General features: G+C 33.5%; 1 protein-coding gene across 1 annotated transcript in view; it reads right to left on the bottom strand.

Moving 5' to 3' along the window:
• The window catches only part of LOC112978013 (sodium channel protein type 1 subunit alpha), a 71,358-nt gene that overhangs the window by 21,640 nt on the left and 31,265 nt on the right, over positions 1-18,453 (bottom strand). Inside the window, exons 14-20 of the mRNA XM_026091027.1 lie at positions 16,992-17,165; positions 16,000-16,356; positions 14,800-15,282; positions 12,663-12,780; positions 10,438-10,592; positions 8,017-8,190; positions 5,403-5,525 (exon numbers count right to left, since the gene is read on the bottom strand). Coding sequence (XP_025946812.1) covers positions 5,403-5,525; positions 8,017-8,190; positions 10,438-10,592; positions 12,663-12,780; positions 14,800-15,282; positions 16,000-16,356; positions 16,992-17,165 — 1,584 coding nt within the window. The remainder of the gene's footprint in view (positions 1-5,402; positions 5,526-8,016; positions 8,191-10,437; positions 10,593-12,662; positions 12,781-14,799; positions 15,283-15,999; positions 16,357-16,991; positions 17,166-18,453) is intronic.

Raw genomic sequence — 18,453 nt, forward strand, 5'->3', positions numbered from 1 at the left:
CACTTTTACATTTAATAAAATCCTGGGGTTCCCAGAGCAACTTTAATTCTGTTTCTTACCAGAGAGCAAGTATATGACAAAATACTTTTGAAGACATAACATAGGAAAAAGATGTTATTTAACATACTGTGTGATGGAGGACAATAATTATCTGCCAAGCAATACATCACATGGCAGCAGTTATATGAGAAGACCCATAAATATTGTTAACACATATGAACTTGAAAACAGAATAATTAGTTGATGTGGGAACAATATCTTTAAATTTCACTGGATGTAGTGAAAAAATTACATTTTGCTCTTGCTGTTGCATAAATATGATATTGCCCTTTATTTTGCCTTTAAAATTTTTTATAAAAGTATAAACTATATTATGTTTCTATAAAAATTTCATTAAATTGTGATCCTAAAAGTAAGGATTTTCTTCAAGATACGACAAAGAAACAAATCTTGACAGAAATCATATCAGTTTCAATTATATAAGGAACTCCTTCAGAAGTTCTCTTTTAATTGAAGAAGTATAGGCTAAGAAAAATCTCAAAATACTCAAATATTTACTTTTTGACTTATGAACACCTATACACAGAGTCTTCTTACACTGAATTTTGTAAATTTTGTAACTGTGTTTCAGGAGGCAGACTTCCTGTAGAGTTTCCTTAAAACTCAAAGGTAGTGAATAAAATCACAGTCCTCAAACAAAAATCCTTCATAGTTCATAACCATGTGATCAACAAAATGTATTTCTCTATAAATGTAAGGGAAACTTGCAGAACTTTCTTGAGAGTAAATACACAATTCATAACTGTGACAAAAGATGCTAAATTTACAGTGAGTTGTGTTTATGTTGATGCAGCATTTACACTGAAGCTATGAAAGAATGCTGCACAAGCGATATCCTCTTACTGTTGGTGCTTGCAAATGGTATAGTCAACGATCTTTTTTTTTTTTCCTAAAGATGTGATAATGAATGCAAATTTTTGAATCACTAACATATCTCTTGCATAACATTTCTAAACTCCAAGGAAGATGCTATAAAAATAATGCTCAGGAAGTTATTGGCATTTTATGAAAATTATAAACATTAATTTCCAACACAGACCAGTTCCTATCACAATGAAGACTGAAGGCCAATAACAATAAGTACTTACAACAACTCACTGAATGTCCTGTTTTCTCATATAACTTTCTTCCCCTTATCTGCTCAATTCCATTCTACTTGAACTATTGTGATTCTGTGATAGAGATTCTAAGAAAGGAATATATATGCCATACGATATCTCGTGTGATCTATAAACACTTGGAGTGATTTACTTAAGTAAGATATATGAGTTTAAAAGCTTCTGTAAAAATTTAAACTACAATTATATAAATATCTGTACTTGTGATTATTCAGATCACAGTATTTTGATGCATTTACTGTATTATAATGTTCAAAACTTATTCAAAGGGATATTTTCAAATGTTTGTAACTAGAAACTGAGTAACAGAGTAAAGCACAGATCTTTCAAAAACGACGTAAAAGCCAGATTTTTAGTTTAAAAGAAAAACATTTTTTCTCAGTAAAAGAGCATCTAAAAATCTAAAAGCAGCTGAAACACCTTTCTCGTGCAAAAAGAACTCAGATAACTCAAAATAACCATACTGATTTTCTCAAAAGTTTTCATGCTATTTCTGTAACATCAGGAATTTCAAATGATTATTTTCAGAGACTGAAAGCAATTAAGAAGGGGGTGTAGGATGACTGTATAAACTAATATTGCTGTTACTAAGATTCTCCAGTGAGATTATTTCTCCTTCCTAATGTTCAATCCACAATGTAGTGATCTGTCACACTATAAACATTAAGGGTAGAAAAGGGGAAATACTGTACCCATAATATAGATAAGGGGAGGAACCAGTGCTCCACCCCATCCCAGTTGAAGAAAGGTTATCCTATATGAAATAGAAATATATGGCTTGTTATTAGTCGTGAATCTGTAATGACAGACACTTGATGTTATGTTTTATAACTAATCATATGAGAAATTGTTGTTTTCCTATTAATGAAGTTTGGAGAACTCATGAAAATGCCTCATTATCACTTTCCTGGTAAGGGAAGCTAAGGAATAGCCATTGAATTTTAGAGGATATTTAAGACATCATATTTAACATATTTAGAGATATACTCTAAATTAGTTTTACATGTTATGAAATTGGACTGGAAATTTGAAATACAGTAAATGTTTAAAGCCATCAGCCAGAAATATGCATAAGGCATGCAAAACTGAAAGTGCAAGTGGTTTTCAGATTGTTTGCTGCCTTCTACTATTTCTCTAATAAATAAATCAAGCACGGCATGACATGCTTTATTTTGTGAAATTACACACAAATGCATGCGTTATTGTCACTTAATTCTCTAACTCAGCAAAGCAATGTATATTCAGTATTCTACATTTACAAGTAGCATACCAATTCAGAACTAGCGCAAAAGCATTATGTTGCGAGTACTAAAAAGCTAAACAAAAAGCAATGGGTATATTCAAATCTCAGTTTGCAGAGAGTTCTGCTCAGTACATACATTAATTGAGATGAGAATATAAACCCTATGATAGAAATTTGAATTAAATGAAAGCAATTCTTTACTTTGCCTTCCAGCGTCTGAGTGGAGTTGGTTTTGAGATTCACTATAGAAAGTATTAAAATTTCTCAGAATGCAGTATATTAGCAGATATTTTAAATGCCCTTAGAATGACAAAATTCACTTAGGGCAAGCACAAGCTATAGACCACTTTTATCCTGTTTTGGCGCAAGTGATTCATAGATCTTATGTTGGCTCCATGAAGAGGATCTGTTTAACCCACTTATGAAACAACATATTTACAAAATTAACCTGTAACTGTGGACTATATAATGATTTAAAAAGTGAAGTACATTTCACATTTAGGGATAACAGAACAGTTATTAGTATTTACTGATTATGTAAAAAGCTGTATTCTTCTAATTCACCAGAACTGTAAACTTATTTAAGAAAAAGAAACAAAAAATGCGTGTCTGATACATAGCTTCTGTATACTATCATTTCATAATAAAATCATGGAACTATATCAATTTAAAGTTCCTGAGAAATTAGCCTCTTATTCTCCAAAATGATACAGAGCTTCTTACATATAGGGGATTTTCTGGAATACGTTTGATCTCTTATGTTTTCAAGACAAATTTTTCCACAGTTTTGAACATGGGCAAAAATCATAAAATTATAAATACATGCTGAATAAAAAACCTCAGCTTGTTTTGTCCCAGCTCAATGTAGTTATAAGCAATAAAGGAAAGCAAAGAGCTTGATTTATTTTTACTTCCTTCTGGCAGATAAAAGAATCTTTTTTTATGGACTTTTATGAAATGAACTAAGTTTCTGAGAGGATTGTAACTTGATATGGCAATAGTCTTATCATGAGCTGGTCAATTATTTGTTACCATTTGTTATTTGAAACTTTTTACTGTTCGTGAGTCATTCATAAACTAATGCTAATCTCTCCGAATACACTGTTGTTGTAAATGTTTGCCAAGTGCTGTGGAAAAATGATTTTCAGAATTGCACATAATTCACAGTGAGGATGAGGACTACGCAGTTGGCCAAATTTGTTAAGTGACTGGAATCAGGTACTTCACTGATTATCATTAATTTTGCAGGACAGAGCTGTAACCCTTTTTGCCTTTCCAGGCTTGTCTGTGATTCTTGCGTGATGTGCTGCTCATGAATTACTCATATTGTATAGCTGAGATTCTACTATATGATGGGGCTTTTGGCATAGTTTTGTAGTTTTTCAGTGAGAAAAACTTTTTATAAGGGAAAGCAATAAACAGATCTCAAATAACAGATACCTTTCTTTGAGCATGAATATCCTGAATCTTTTTAAGTAGAAAGATTTACTAAGGAAATCATGTAAGGATACAGAGAATGGAATAAAACATTTAGCAATCAGTTTCAACATTATCTTTCTAATTTCATCAATTAGCTGACATTATCTTCTATCTTTCTGTTTTTTTCCAACATCATCTAAAGAGGTGTATTTCTTGTCCCTGTGTAACTTTTGTATTAGTCTCACAGTCCTCCTGCAGCTGATCCAGGAAGTTATTAGAAGTAAAACTGACAGCAATTTCCCAAACATTTGTCTGTACAAAAAACACATTTATCTGAATGTTCATGAACAGTAAGTACAAAGACAAATCAAATCAAATAGTCATTCTAAACTTAAATGAAAAGTCATACACTCGGTAGTATTTGACCAGCTCTTACCCTGCTGAATTAGCAATTCATGAATTTCAAATGATGAGAAAACTGTTAAAAGTCAAACTGTTACATGAAACTGAAATTAATTAATCTAGTAATCATCTGTTAGCAATATTTTTTCTGATGCATTCTGAAGTAGAGATATGCAACCTGATGAATACAATTTAAGAAACAGAATTCAAAGAATCTGAATGTGATTTCATTAAGCTAATATTTATATCTCAAAACTGTTCAGACACTATATTGCAGGCTATTTCATTAGATTATACATGACTTTTGAAATTGAGTACCACACTGTTTCCTCTCATGTTTCCATGAAGTAGAAAAAAGCATTCTCTTAAAACATAGTTCAATAACATGCACATAGAGTTAGTTTGTATTCAGTGGCTTTAAGGAACAGAAGGCATAGACAAATGAAAAAACAGGTTAAAATGCATTCTTGAGTGAAATGTAAGTAAGCGGGGCCTCTAAATTATTCAGAATAACTTTGAATAATCTTATATACTTTGTATTGAATATTGAATAATTGGAGTTTTGTTGAAGTAATAAAAGCACTTACTTTACACAAAGAAATAATTTCATAGAGAAATCAAATCATTTGATTTATTTTTATTTTTAAAGTCAGTCAGACTCAGATTTAAACCACTAGCTAGTATGAATATATCTCTAGTGTGATCTAGTAAAATATAGTGGGGATAGACCAAATTTGATTTATCAAATATAAAGAAAAATGGAAGATTTGAAGAGGTAACAGAAAATACATTTATTAATTAATGTTAATTTAGATTCCTGCATAAGTATTGTGATCAGTAAAAAATTAATAAAATCCTGTTACATTTTATTCATTATTAAGAGTGTGTTAAGAGAGTTCATAGTTGGTAATTTCAAAGCCTTAAATGAAAAACTCCTGAGATTGGCTAGAAAGTAAAGTAACCTTGAAGAACACAACTTTTATGTGTTACTGCATATGGATTTAGGTGAGCCGATGAAGCTTTTTGCTTATCTGTTAGTAAAAGGTATGCAATAGATAAAGAGATAGTGCAGCCTTTCTGCATGGATTTGTCATTCCTTATTCTGCATGCATGGTTCTTTGTATGCATGCATAATTTCAGATTCTTTCATGTTGTCTTACCCTCATGCCTTCAAATCGTGACAAAGCTCTTAGAGGTCTCAAAGCTCTTAGTGTCCTAAGGGACTTAATGGCACCAAGCTCAGAGTAACCCAATGCATTTGCTGTTAAGCTAACCAAAGAGACCTATATGAAAACAGGAAAGTAAAAATTATTATATTGTACATACTACTTTACATACCATAAATGTGAGATACAACCTTCTTTAGAAGGATCTAATTTTGCACCACTTTCTTCAAGAACAGGAAGTCTTTTCAATAAAAAAGAAGTAATAAGAAAGAAGAGTAGGATAGGTAAATAAATAAATGAACAAGAATGCCATAAGTTAACAGTTAAATAATATCTGGAAACATTAATACTTTGGAATTTTGTATTTTGCTGGTGATTTGAGGACATTTTAAACCCCCAAAAGCAAATGAAATTAATCTTTCATTTTTACTAATCTAGGTGCTGAACTCACTTTTTCTCTATTTTATAATGCTGTTGGGATCAATAAATAAAGTTGATAAAACCCAGTTGATTGCCCACAACTGAAAGGGAAATGATAGAAACCTGTTTTGAATTAACAGATTTTGCCTGACTATTTAATTTATGTGCTTTATAGGCTGACATTAACCTGGATTAAGTTGTTTCTTAAAAGACATTATAAAAACTATTCCTTAGGCAGCAGAACTAATAAAGTATCATTTCCACAGGTCTATACATATTCTATGTCCCTACATTTCCTCAGTGAAAAACAGTGTTCTCTACATTCACTATGGTTTCTGGCCAACATAATACCATCTTTTTTTTCACATTTCCCCTAATTGCTCCTTCAGTAACCTTTTCCTCTTTAACTATTTGTTGGGAAAAAACTAGCATATTAATCTAATGTGCTGTTTTCTCATAAAAACAATGTATCCGACTTCTAGGAGAGTGCTTTTTATTAACCATATTTAGAAGCAAGCATTATATGTGAAAGCTTTAGCTTTTAAGTGTTAATAACTTTGCTATACTTGGCAATCCTGAGTTCTAGTGTCCCATGAAACTACGTCCTCCTGAAATCTGAATTTCTTTCTCCAGTCCATTCATCATGCTATAGGAAACTTAGCTTTTCAAACTGCCATAATCTAAAGCCAAGTTAAAGCAAATACCCAGGTGTGTAAATCCACAATTTAATCATGAGTTTATTCAGACACCTGAGTGTGTTATAGCTTCATGCAAAGAAGTATTCAAATTTGCACATTCACAAGATTGCTGAGTTTCAGATATTATTAAAATATTACTAAATATTTATATTATTAAAACAGTGATAAGTGAAAATGAGTTTAGGAAAGGCACTATCGCTTCCATTTGCACATTTCTTAAAGCTTTTTTGTTAGAGGTGCTACTTAGATACCCATTCTGAGGAGAGTTGAGATACTAAAGAACCACTGTGACTGTTTTCCATAGAGACACAGTACTTTCTTTGGATGATTACTATATTTGAACATGGTTATCTGGAATTGTATTTTTAATGCTGAATCCTATATATATTTAATGCATAATGTACACAAGTCACAAATGTTGTCAACACCAGCCACAAAACAAAGCTCAATTTGATTTGATTAGCCTTGTATGTTGGGAACACAGTCAAAGCCCCTTGAATTTTTAGCAATTCTTTGGTTCATTAACTACTTAAGAAGTAAGACCATTTACTTAGTCAATGTCCATTCTTAAGTCATTAAAATCAGGACAAAATCATAATTTTAAATTTGAATTTGTTTAATATTTGCTTTCCTTAAGTTTTACAAAACATTTTTTTCTTAAAAAATGAAGCCAATAGTTTTGCTTTTGTAACTATGTAAAACAAAGTATTCTAGTTTCACACACAGAACGTCATGGACTGCAGAAACAGCATGTGTTTCTGTACATTAGCGGTTTTCTCAAAGGGCCATACTTAGGACATTACCTTTTAAATTCTTTATCTGTAATTGGATCAATACATCAAGAAATGGTATCCCACCATTCACAGCATAGCACAGTAGAGTTATAACTATCGTTTGTTAGAAAGATTATTGAGCCTGATTTCAAACACAGCTGTGAACACTGTAGGTTCAGTAACAGGTATGGGACTCTAATACAGTAAGCCACACCACCAATTCTACAGCTACTTCTTCCATTCCTTTTAAAAACCTCATTCAGCCACATGCTGAAATTTGTGGACATGATAGTCATTTTCTTGCCAGGGAAGTCTTAATTCAGATCAATGTCTGATCTGGTTCATCATGTTGCTGGATGTCTTTAGACCACAGAGGGAGAGAAAGTGGATCTGAAAGAACCAGCAGCCAGGAGCAGAAGGGGGGACAGCACAACCTCTCTCAGCTGCAGTGCTGGGTTATACTCTTTCTAACTGCTTATAGATCTACAGTGTTATAGCAGAACATCTTCCAGTCTTTCTTAACTCTGTAATATAGGAAGACAGTGTTGCAAGCGTAAAGTGAAAAACAGTGAATTATGGAATTTTTTCTATCATCTACCTTGTTTTTAAATTGAACAGTAAATTAGTTGGTATACATAGATATTATAGTTGCAAAGAAAGTAATACAAAACAGATAAAATAAATATAAAATTAACACTGAGGAAATATGCTACATACATCAACAATCAGGAAGTCCAGCCAGCACCAGGCATTAGTAAAGTATGTTTGATAGCCATAGGCCACCCACTTTAGCAGCATTTCCAGAATGAAGATGTAAGTGAAGACCTTGTCAGCATATTCCAGCATGGTCTTGATAGTTTTGCGCTGTTCAATATATATGTCTTCAAATGCCTGTAAGTAAAAATATTCAAAAATATTTGTTATTCCATTTTGTTACTGCACATAGCTTAGGTTGTGGGCACATGCAACAAAAAAAAAGGAAGTTTTTCTTCAGGAAAACACATGGGAGTATGTGTTTTATCTCATGTTTCCTTTTCTGCTAACTCAGTTTGTATSTCTTTTTTTTCCCTATAGAATTGTATTTTACAGTTAGCAGGAGGTAGAAGCAGCAACCCAGCCATAGCTTCATTAGTCACTGATGGTTTTTTTATTGCTGAGTTGTTAAATAGGTTGTTTATGCTACTTACAAATAGTTCTGATTCTGCAAAGTGATGTGCCTGAGCTGAATTCTAGTGAAATCATTTGGTTAGTATGCAGGCAGATCAAGTTTCAAAATTAGGGGCCATGGTTGTAAAATTTTCACAACAATGACAATATAGTTTCTATTTTTAAGTCCTGCTGCTTTTTCAAAATTGTAGGTAATAAATCATAAAACAAGTTCCTTCTTCCCTAAAAGAAATGTATTTCTTTTTCCTACCTGTGTAGGTCAATATAATACCTTTGTATTTCTCACATTTTATGATGATCCTTTTGATAGTATTTTGTGTTTTTATTTAGATATCATTTACTATCATTTAGACAGTATTGTTTTCATTTTTAGAGATTTGAAAAAGAAGCTATTCAAACATACAACTTATGCTTTTCAGAAATTCTTCCCATCCTTCAAAAAATTTTCCCTTTAATTGTTTTTATACGAAGAGAAAAGTCGGTTTTATTGGATTGAAAGGACTGGAATCATCTGCTAGCTTTGCAAAGATTCAGATATTTATCTATTATTCATTTTTACCCAGTCTGCTTTTGAATCACTTCACACCTGTAAGTTCAAATGATTAGTGTTTGTCCATCAATTATCAAATTAGTATCTGTGTCAGTAACTTTGGATACTTAGAACAGGTACTATGGTACCTGAGAATCTCATAATCACTAACAACTTTATCTCACAAAAATGGGAACTACTAGTGCATACCATTTCCATTTTATAGCTGAGACTATCCCAGAGGCTAAGTTAACACTGCCCTTGGCAGCTAGAAGTATGTCTGCTCTCTGACTGAATGCTCCTGCCTCTGGGTTTCACAGGCACATGGTGTTTAGTAAAAGCTGTTTATTTGATATGTCGATATTAGACCAAACAAAAGCATAATGGTTATAGATTGTTGTAGATTTGGTTATAGATTTAACCAAAACTAACTCCAGGTATATTCATAAATTGCTAACCATTAACAGTATTTTAAAATTTGGGTGGAGTCTAAGAAGTTTCTGATATACTTTTGCAAAGCACTGTTGTTGAGCCTAAAAGGTTACATACTAAAGGGTAATCGCATCTACCAGGGTATACACCAGCTATACTACAGGTTGTCTCGGGGTAGATAGTTTGCCTAAGAAACTTCAGCTCAATGTGTATCTAGGCTCAGCTTTATTTAACAATTCATTTCCATTTTTTGTATTATTTGTAATTATTTGTATTTGTAAACTAATATTGGTATTTTTTTCTTTTATTCTTATAGTTTTATACTAAGGTTGGCTTCTCTTCTGTCCTCACATTCTTGCTAAACTTACAGCATGATGTTTGGTAAGTTTGCATTTGCAGAGATATCCCTTTAGTCTACTTGAGTATGACTCTGTAGAGGCTGGATTAGAAGCATATATAATAAGTTCTTATTCTTAGAGAGCAATAATTACAAAAAACTAGTTTTAATCTTTTTTACTTTTCCAGCACATTGCAACATTTCTAAGGCTGTTTAAGCCAGCTGCGGCTCTTACAAAGTAGTGTAAACTGGTTGTGCCCTCACAGTTACCTCCAAGGTGTTTTTTTTCTTGAGGTACAGTTCTTTTCCAAGTTAGGCCAGTAAACACTGCTAAAATTAGAAAGGAAACTCACATAATAAAGTTAACTATGTTCTCCTCTTGTACTGCATGGTGTCACTTTCCCTGCTTCAGGCATATCACAATCTCTTTCAGGAATGTAGTTAACCCTCTCTGATCAATTATGTCTGTTCTTTTTTTGAACATATTGTTGAAAAGAGACTTTTTCTACCCTTTTTCAAAAGCATGACTAAAATTTAGTCCTCATCATTTAAAGACATGGAATTATGTTTTTTTTTCCTTCCTAGTGGAGAAAACCAAGCTACAGCAATATTTGAAAAGCCAACTTTTAAGTTTTCTCACAAAATCATTACGCTTTGTTCATTTTTTACTCACCAGAGCACCACTACTCAGGAGAATCATAAAGACAATGAAAGTCTCAAACCAGTTGTGTTCAACAATCCTGAAGCAGGTTTTTCTAAGGTTCCACCACTGTTTTCCTCTCCCCTCTTCTACACTTACTTGACAGCACTTGAACCTTCGTACACAGCCTTTACAAAAAGATGTGTATTGAGAAAACAAAAGAGAATTTTTGCTGAATTGTATTACTTTTGATTATGCATTCTGTTAGTGATACAACCACTACTTTTCCACAAACAGTGCTATATAGTAAAACCCAACAGATTTTACCTAAATGTCCTTTTTTGTCAAAGCAAGAAAATTAAGCACTGAGACAATTAGAATTTACAATTAAATGAAAGAATGAGAAAAATTATYTCCCACTTATCAAGAACTAATCAAATGTTCAATATGATACATACAAAAAGATAAAGTCCATGCAATATGAAGGCAAATTACAAAATATGAGGTAAAAATATACTAGCAAATGTCATCCAAATTTAAAGTAGGTTTATGTATTAATATGTGTGCAAGAGTTATTAAATTGTACTTTCTTCTTGTTTGGGATACTGGATTAGACAATTTTTATATTTATAGTGTGAATAAATTCTAAGCCCCCTTTCTGAGTTCTGAGCTTTTCAGTACCAGGTGACTTCTCTAACTTGTGCCCTTAATTTATTTAAAGTTTACCTTTCACTTAGCTGCTGACTTGATTTTGTTTCTTCTTTCATTTATTTTAGGTGGAAAATACTTATAATCAATAATGTTATTTTCTTCACCAAAGTCAAGTCTGTAAGAGTATTACTTCTCACCAGTTCAGTGTAAATTTGTAAAGAAATCTGTCTGTTATCACATCCAGAAATAACTCATTCCCAGCACTGACAGTAGCAATTATTTTCCAAACTCTATCTGGGCTAGTACTTCATACTAGTCTACTATGAAGGTGCTTTTTCCATTTGTGTTTCTCTCTGTCTTGTATTATTACAGAGCCCCTCACTTCACCCACCCTGTTCCAGGACAACTCTGGAATCTATAGTCAGCTTTTCAGACTCTCCCAGCAATATCTCTTTGATTAACATTCCAAAGGTGATACTGACCTAAACAAATTTGGATTTATCAATGATATCCTTTTCTTATGTTTTCACCTTTGCCATATATCATATACAATGCTACCTATCGAAGCCAACTATTTCTGTTTTTCTTGGATATACCTTTTAATTACTGGGTTCTAGTTGTGATTAGAGCATTTTAATCTCTATCATATCAGACATATCATACTGCTACATATCTGTAACAGTAATTGAGTTTTCCTCAGTTTGGTCTACAGGCAGCTTGGCAGGTACCCAAACACTGCTGTTGTCTTTTACTGGCCATAGCCAGTTTCTAGCAGGATCTGGCAGTAATTTTCTCTTCTCAGCTAGAAGCAAGAAGTTAGATTATTACCCACATTGATTATGATTTTTTTTGAATCAAGGCATCATCCAGTCTACTTGCATTTTCAGAATCTAAATTTTGATTATACGTACTAAAACTGGCATTTGTATGCTTACATTACTATTGTAAACCTAGTCCTCTTTCCCCACCTCCTTCACACACGCATATACTCATGATGTTTCTCACAAGGAAAGAAAATAACTTAGCAAATAACGTTTAAGACCATATTCCCGTTATATCAAGTTGTGTAAAAAGTCCAATGGATGGAAGCATGAAAGATGAATGAATCAACCAGATGTGCCTGTTATTTTTCCCTCAGGGGGCACACAAGGGCTTTTCCTTCTCCTTTTGCCAATTTGTAGAAGGTTCATCCAGCTGCACTTTTTATTTACCAGTCAACAGCAATTTCAGTGATATACACTTTGCAAAGCACTTTGATAGCTATGAGGAGTGCTATAAAAAGTGTGCTATTTTATTATCTAATTAGACTGTAACTCAATTCAGAGCAGTGTAGTAGTTGGTACTAAAATAAAACTGAGTAATATATTTCTTGTCATTTTAAAAATAATGATAAATTTCTGATAAACTATTATGTTTTCTTAATTGTTATCTGAAAGATTGTATCACTATCAGTATTCATATTGTAAATTATGCTTTAAAAGTACAGATCATAGTTTAAAAACTGACAAAAGAGTAAGTAATATGTAAATATTAATAGTTAGTTTAAATAGATTATTCATTTTATTCCATATCTCATGAATAAGTATTATTATTTTTGTTCCAAACACCTTCTGTGAAGCAGGCCTCTGGCTCCTGGGCTTCTTCAGGTTCAACTTCTGGTTGCTCTTCTGCAGGAAGTCCGATGTCAACTGTGCTGCCTTCAGATGAACTGGACAAATTTAGCTTCTGTAAAGAAAAAAAACGGATTATAAATGCACAATAAATGTTTTTAAGGAAAATAGTACTTTTCAGAATAAGTAAATAATTCTGCTGGTTTTGAATGTTTTAATATTTAATATAAGTGAATAGCTGATAAACATACTTAAGTGAAATTTGTACATTTTTTGGTTTTCCTTCTGCACTGTATGGGTCCTTTCAATAGAAAGTGTATCAGTGATAGATAATGCTGTAAACAAAATGACCTTTTAAAACTGAAAAGTGTGAATGATAAGCCTGCAAAGCCTGCAAAGAGTTATGACCACAAGTAGCAATAAGTGGCAATGATCTATTGAACTGAATAGAACTAATAAAGCTAAATATACATACAGGAATTTGTAGACTCCACTGAAAGGTAGGTAAGAGCTTAAATATAACAAAATAAACAAGGTGGGAACTCAGAGGAATGAGGGGAAAAAGCACTGATCAGCATAGAAAGCTATAATTTAGAGGTCTGCAAGGGATAGATTAAAACTGCTGAAAGTCTAGCTCAGAAGGAAGTAGAAGCAGCAGACAATGAGGCTGAGGTAGATTAATGACAGCCCATAAAACATTAAATTCCATTTCATAATTTAGTCAAGCTTTTAGTAACATGATGGGCATAAAGAGTGGGAAGTGGAAGGTGGAAACCAAACTCAAAAAACTGAATGCATTTAAGCTAATCCCCTCCATAAAATTCTAAAAGAATTGTAACATGCAGTTGTGGCCTGGTTGCAATATAGGTTCAGCAAAGCTGTGTTACAGCAGGCTTTTTAATAACTCATTTTCTAGGCAAAGAAATACTGTAGATCTAATCTATATGAATTTAAGTAAAAGACTTGCAAGGCTGTCATATTTGAAATTATTAGGTCAAGCTACTTTCTCAGGCAAAGATCCAAAGCTTGCTCCTGGATTGACACTGGATTTTTACTGAGAACACTAGAGGGCTTACATACACAGAAGTGACAGCAGCACAGAATTCAGTTAGCCTAAAATTAAGTATCTCAAGTACTGTTAGCAATACAACAGTGGCAGGAGGAAGATGAGCTATCCCGCCAAGAAATTTGATCACTACCAGAACATAAAACGGCTAGTTTAAGGATACTCTCTTCTGTGATAATTTAAAGACTAACTTCAGGTTCTTCTAGTCAGGAATTTAAATTTGTTAAATATCTGGAAATAATTTTCTGATTTTGCCAACAAATTAAATCACTGAGGGTGTGGTTGTTTTGCAAATAATATCATCAAATTTATTTAAATTATTTTGTTAAAGCAGTCATGGACACAAAGTTGTGTAAAAGAACAGTTATAGGCTCAAAAAAAAATTTTTTTTTAACACAATTTTCAACAAGGCCTTATATCTATAGCTTGCTTTGGCATTTACTTAGCAACAGGAGATGGTCTGGTCTATTGATACTATTTTTAGTTTTAACAGCTAAGTGGATATTTGAGTATGTGGAAGGTCTATGGTTAAAAACTCCTTTTTTTTGGACTCTTGGTCTAGAAGAGTTGACAATTTAAAAATCTAAAAGAATTCCAGGGTCTAAAATGCATAAACTAACTCTATGCTTTCTGGTTTACCCCTGCTCACAAAAAACATAGCATAAAATGGGATTTTCTGACTGGCAGAGAGATGTTTATCACTCCTAAAGGGACCCTTGTTACAGGAGGCAAAGAAAAGTGTTTCTGGGGAAATAAGGATGTAGATAAGATGCACTGCTTTGCCCTGCCAGTTATTGCAATGACCATGAGAATCACAGGCAGTTCGTATAGATTCAGTCCCTCATTGCCTGGCATCCTATCTGCTCTTGGAACTACTGTAGTTTTTAACCCCTCCTCATACTTTCGTTTATCAAGAATTAAGCCCTCCTTTATACACTCATTTTTGCCCATGTACAAAGAAGTGTCAAAATCACAAATGCTGTAGAACTGAATATGCTGGCTTCTGCTGAAAAAAAGAAAAATGTTCAATAGATCACAGAGAAATGTTTGCACAAAATATCTAAGTACCTCTTTGCTTTCTTCCAGATCTGATTCACTGCTAAATTCCTCTGTATTTAAATTTTCAAAGTCAGATTCACCCACAGCAATGGGCACTGTTATGGTGAGGCTTGGGTTGTTTATGAACGACATGTAATCGCTTTCATCAATGATATACTTTTCCACACTGCTGCCCGTGCCTATGCCACTAGTTGTTCCATTCCCATCTTTAATAAAATCATGGTCCTTGCTTATTTCCATATTTGTATGGTTAGAAATACAGCTATTTTTATTGTTTAAATCTTCAAGTGGTTTTATTTCATCTAATGCTTTTTGTTTTTTAACAAAAGCTTTTTGGAGGAATTCACGTGCTTTTCTTTTCACATAATCTATGCCCTTCTGCATTCTTGCTACAGCAATCTGGAGATTGTTCATTTCATTATCATCATCCGTGACGGCAAGGTTGTCTGCACTAAATGAGCTTAACAGCAAGGCCAAAAATAGGTTCAATACCTGCAGAAAGATAAAAAAGGACATTCTAGAATTTATCACAATGAGGAATATTTATTTTATAAAAAATTGTCATATTAGGTAACACCTAAGACTGAAGTCCCAATAAGTCACCAAAACCAAACAAAAACATCCTCAATACCTTGTCTTTCCTCCATAAAAATCTGAGGTTTTTGTTTTGCTTTAGGTCCTGTTCAGTACTGAAAAAAATCCTACAACTGCCTTATATCTGGAAATGTGTCTTTAAATCCCCACAGTATTTAAGTATTTTGGTGCAAAAGCTTATCATCTAAAAAGGGAGACTAACTGCTATTCAATATCATCAGAAAGCTTAATATATCCCATCACACAGCAGAAATTATATCAGATTATTTAGCTGACTAATTATATGTGATAAATAATAAAAAATATAGCAAATGGTTTATAAAGAGCACATAAACTAAAATTATGTGAAGCACAAAATATTTGCAAACAGCCAAAAGACAAATTAAGAATGTGACTAAGTGCTCACTCCAACATTAAGTCTCTGGATTTTGACATTGCAAGGTGCAGAATACTTTGTTCCCAATTCAAAAAAGCTTTTATGCTTAACTTTAAGCATTGCTTCAAACCACCTGCTTAAGTGCTTTGTTGAAGCAGAGCCAGAACTCTTAGTGCACTTCAGGACTGAGCCCACCCTGTTGCCAAATAAATTTTTTTGTTAATGTTTTGATTACATACCACTAGGTTTCCAATCACCATGACCATCATGAAGACAGTAAGGCACATGGCTTGGCCTGCAACCTCCATGCAGTCCCACATCGTCTCTATCCATTCTCCACACAGCACTCGGAATACAATCAAGAAAGAGTGGAAAAAGTCTTGCATGTGCCAGCGTGGGAGTACACAGTCACTTGCGATTTTGCAGACACATTCCTTGTAGTTTTTCCCAAACAGCTGCATCCCAACCACAGCAAAAATGAAGACAATGATGGCCAGCACTAGGGTCAAATTCCCCAAAGCCCCCACTGAGTTACCGATAATTTTTATCAGCATGTTTAGTGTTGGCCAAGATTTTGCTAATTTGAAAACTCGTAACTGGAAGAAAAAAAAAGCCATTGTTAGGACAAGCAGCAAGAAAGACACAAAAGGACTTTGAAGTTAATTTGTGGGAAGGTATTACTGCAAAGTATGACCGGAGTATGACTGTTGAGATGGTATCCTCTTATATAAAAGCAGGATGACAGAAGTGCCAGCCACAAAATTTTGTGAAGTTAGAGCTAGGTGTCCTCAAAGCATAATTTTTACTGAAAGCCAAAGCAGCTACTAGACATACTAAAAGGAATTTAAAATCTAGGGTTCATCTCTTACAAAACATCTGGGCCCCCCACTTCTCTATTTTTGTTTGCAGAGCAGATCTACCCCTGTGCTGTCAGCCAGAGCACCATACATCTAGTAGGTCTGCTTGTTTTTGCATCATGGAATGTTTGAAGCGTGTATGTGCAATAAACAAATTGGAAATAGGCCCAGGCACACTTTGCTATCCACTTGCCTGGGTCTCTACCAGTTCCCATTGAAGACAGTAGAATACTGCACGTAATAAGAATGTGTACTAATGAAAGAGATTTCAGGATCAGTATCATGGCAAGCATCAAGCAAATTTTTAAGGCAAACAATATCATTAGTGTAATGAARCCTCACTGAAAAAATCAGTGCAATTGATGTATATTTACCAATCTAAATGATCGAAGAACTGAGAGTCCTTCCACATCTGCAAGACCAAGTTCAACCAAACTAAGGGTTACAATAAAACCATCAAAAATATTCCAGCCTTCTTGGAAATAATAATAAGGGTCCATTGCAATTATCTTGAGAAACATTTCTGCTGTGAAGATCCCAGTGAAAACCTGAATTGAAAATGCAGTTTGTTATTTCTGTGTAAAATGTAATATTACAAGTTTAGCTGTTGTTTTTACATTCAAGCAACATAACTGCAATAAGCCTCATCCAAAATTGGTACTTAAAAATAGTTCAGTGTACTGTAATGATTTATTATGCTCACCTTCTCTTAACAAGTGCCATACACACTAAGTAATTTTTTTTTGGTTATTTAAACTTTAGACTAAACAAATTACATAAACTTCTGGTTTATAATGTTTATAATCCAATTTTAACTCTATCAGGATATGGACTTTCTCATTAACTGTACAAACAATGTCTCAAATTTGATTTTCACAACATAAAACAGAATGCTTTCCAAGAAATTATATGGTATAACATCATTCTTGGTATACTAATAACATTCTACAGAAGCATTAATGAGGCCAAATCCAAGACTCCTGACTGTCAGCTCCTTTTCTGGTGCAAACTACCATAATTCCATTCAGTTCTATAGAGAAGCTTATTTATACCAGCTGAGGCTCAGTTGAGTTACAAYAATTTGCAAAAGCTGAGGAACTTCCATATGGGTGTTTCCACTAACCGCACTGAACACCGGATCACTAACTTTAACGTCAGGAAGGAGATAGCATTTAATAACGCATTTTAAAAGTGATATTACTCATAACACTTTCTTACCAGGGGACACAGTATAATGTAATGGGATACAATATACTTAAATCACATTTAAGAGCCACCAAAATAGTGACCCTGAGTAGCTTTGAGAAAAAGCTCTTCAGGTCCTAGGAGTATTAGAAGAACTTCCCATAGGATAGGAAAGTACTAATGCTTTTTTCAGTTTTGATAACCCATTTTCAAGTAAGCTGAACAGAAAGTGGGTCAGGTAACAGGAATAATCTAACTGAGATAATCAGAAGATGGACCAGAAGAGTCTGACTTGCTCAGCCTCTATGCTCAAGGTAGATTTTACTGTTGTTTTTAAATACATCACAGATATGAACACTGGAGAGGAAAAGATTTTTTTTGTTGTTTTAAGTTATAGATTTGGAGTAAGAGGTGGGAATGAAGAAATATAGTCTGAAAATGTGAATAAGCATAAGAAAAATGAAATTCTAGAGGAGCTCTAGAGTGGAACTACTGGTGTGTGAAAACTCCGGCAGCTTTCCCAGCACAGATTAAGAAGTTTATGAAGGAGTTTACATCTGGGAGTTTAAGACTGGAAGAGAGCCGAGATTAAAGCCAGGTTCTCTCCCACCCTCTTTACAGTCTAATGTTCCCATATTATTCATCAAGGTT

This window comes from Apteryx rowi, unplaced genomic scaffold (assembly GCF_003343035.1).
Source record: "Apteryx rowi isolate R43461 unplaced genomic scaffold, aptRow1 scaffold_121, whole genome shotgun sequence".
Lineage (NCBI taxonomy): Eukaryota > Metazoa > Chordata > Aves > Apterygiformes > Apterygidae > Apteryx > Apteryx rowi.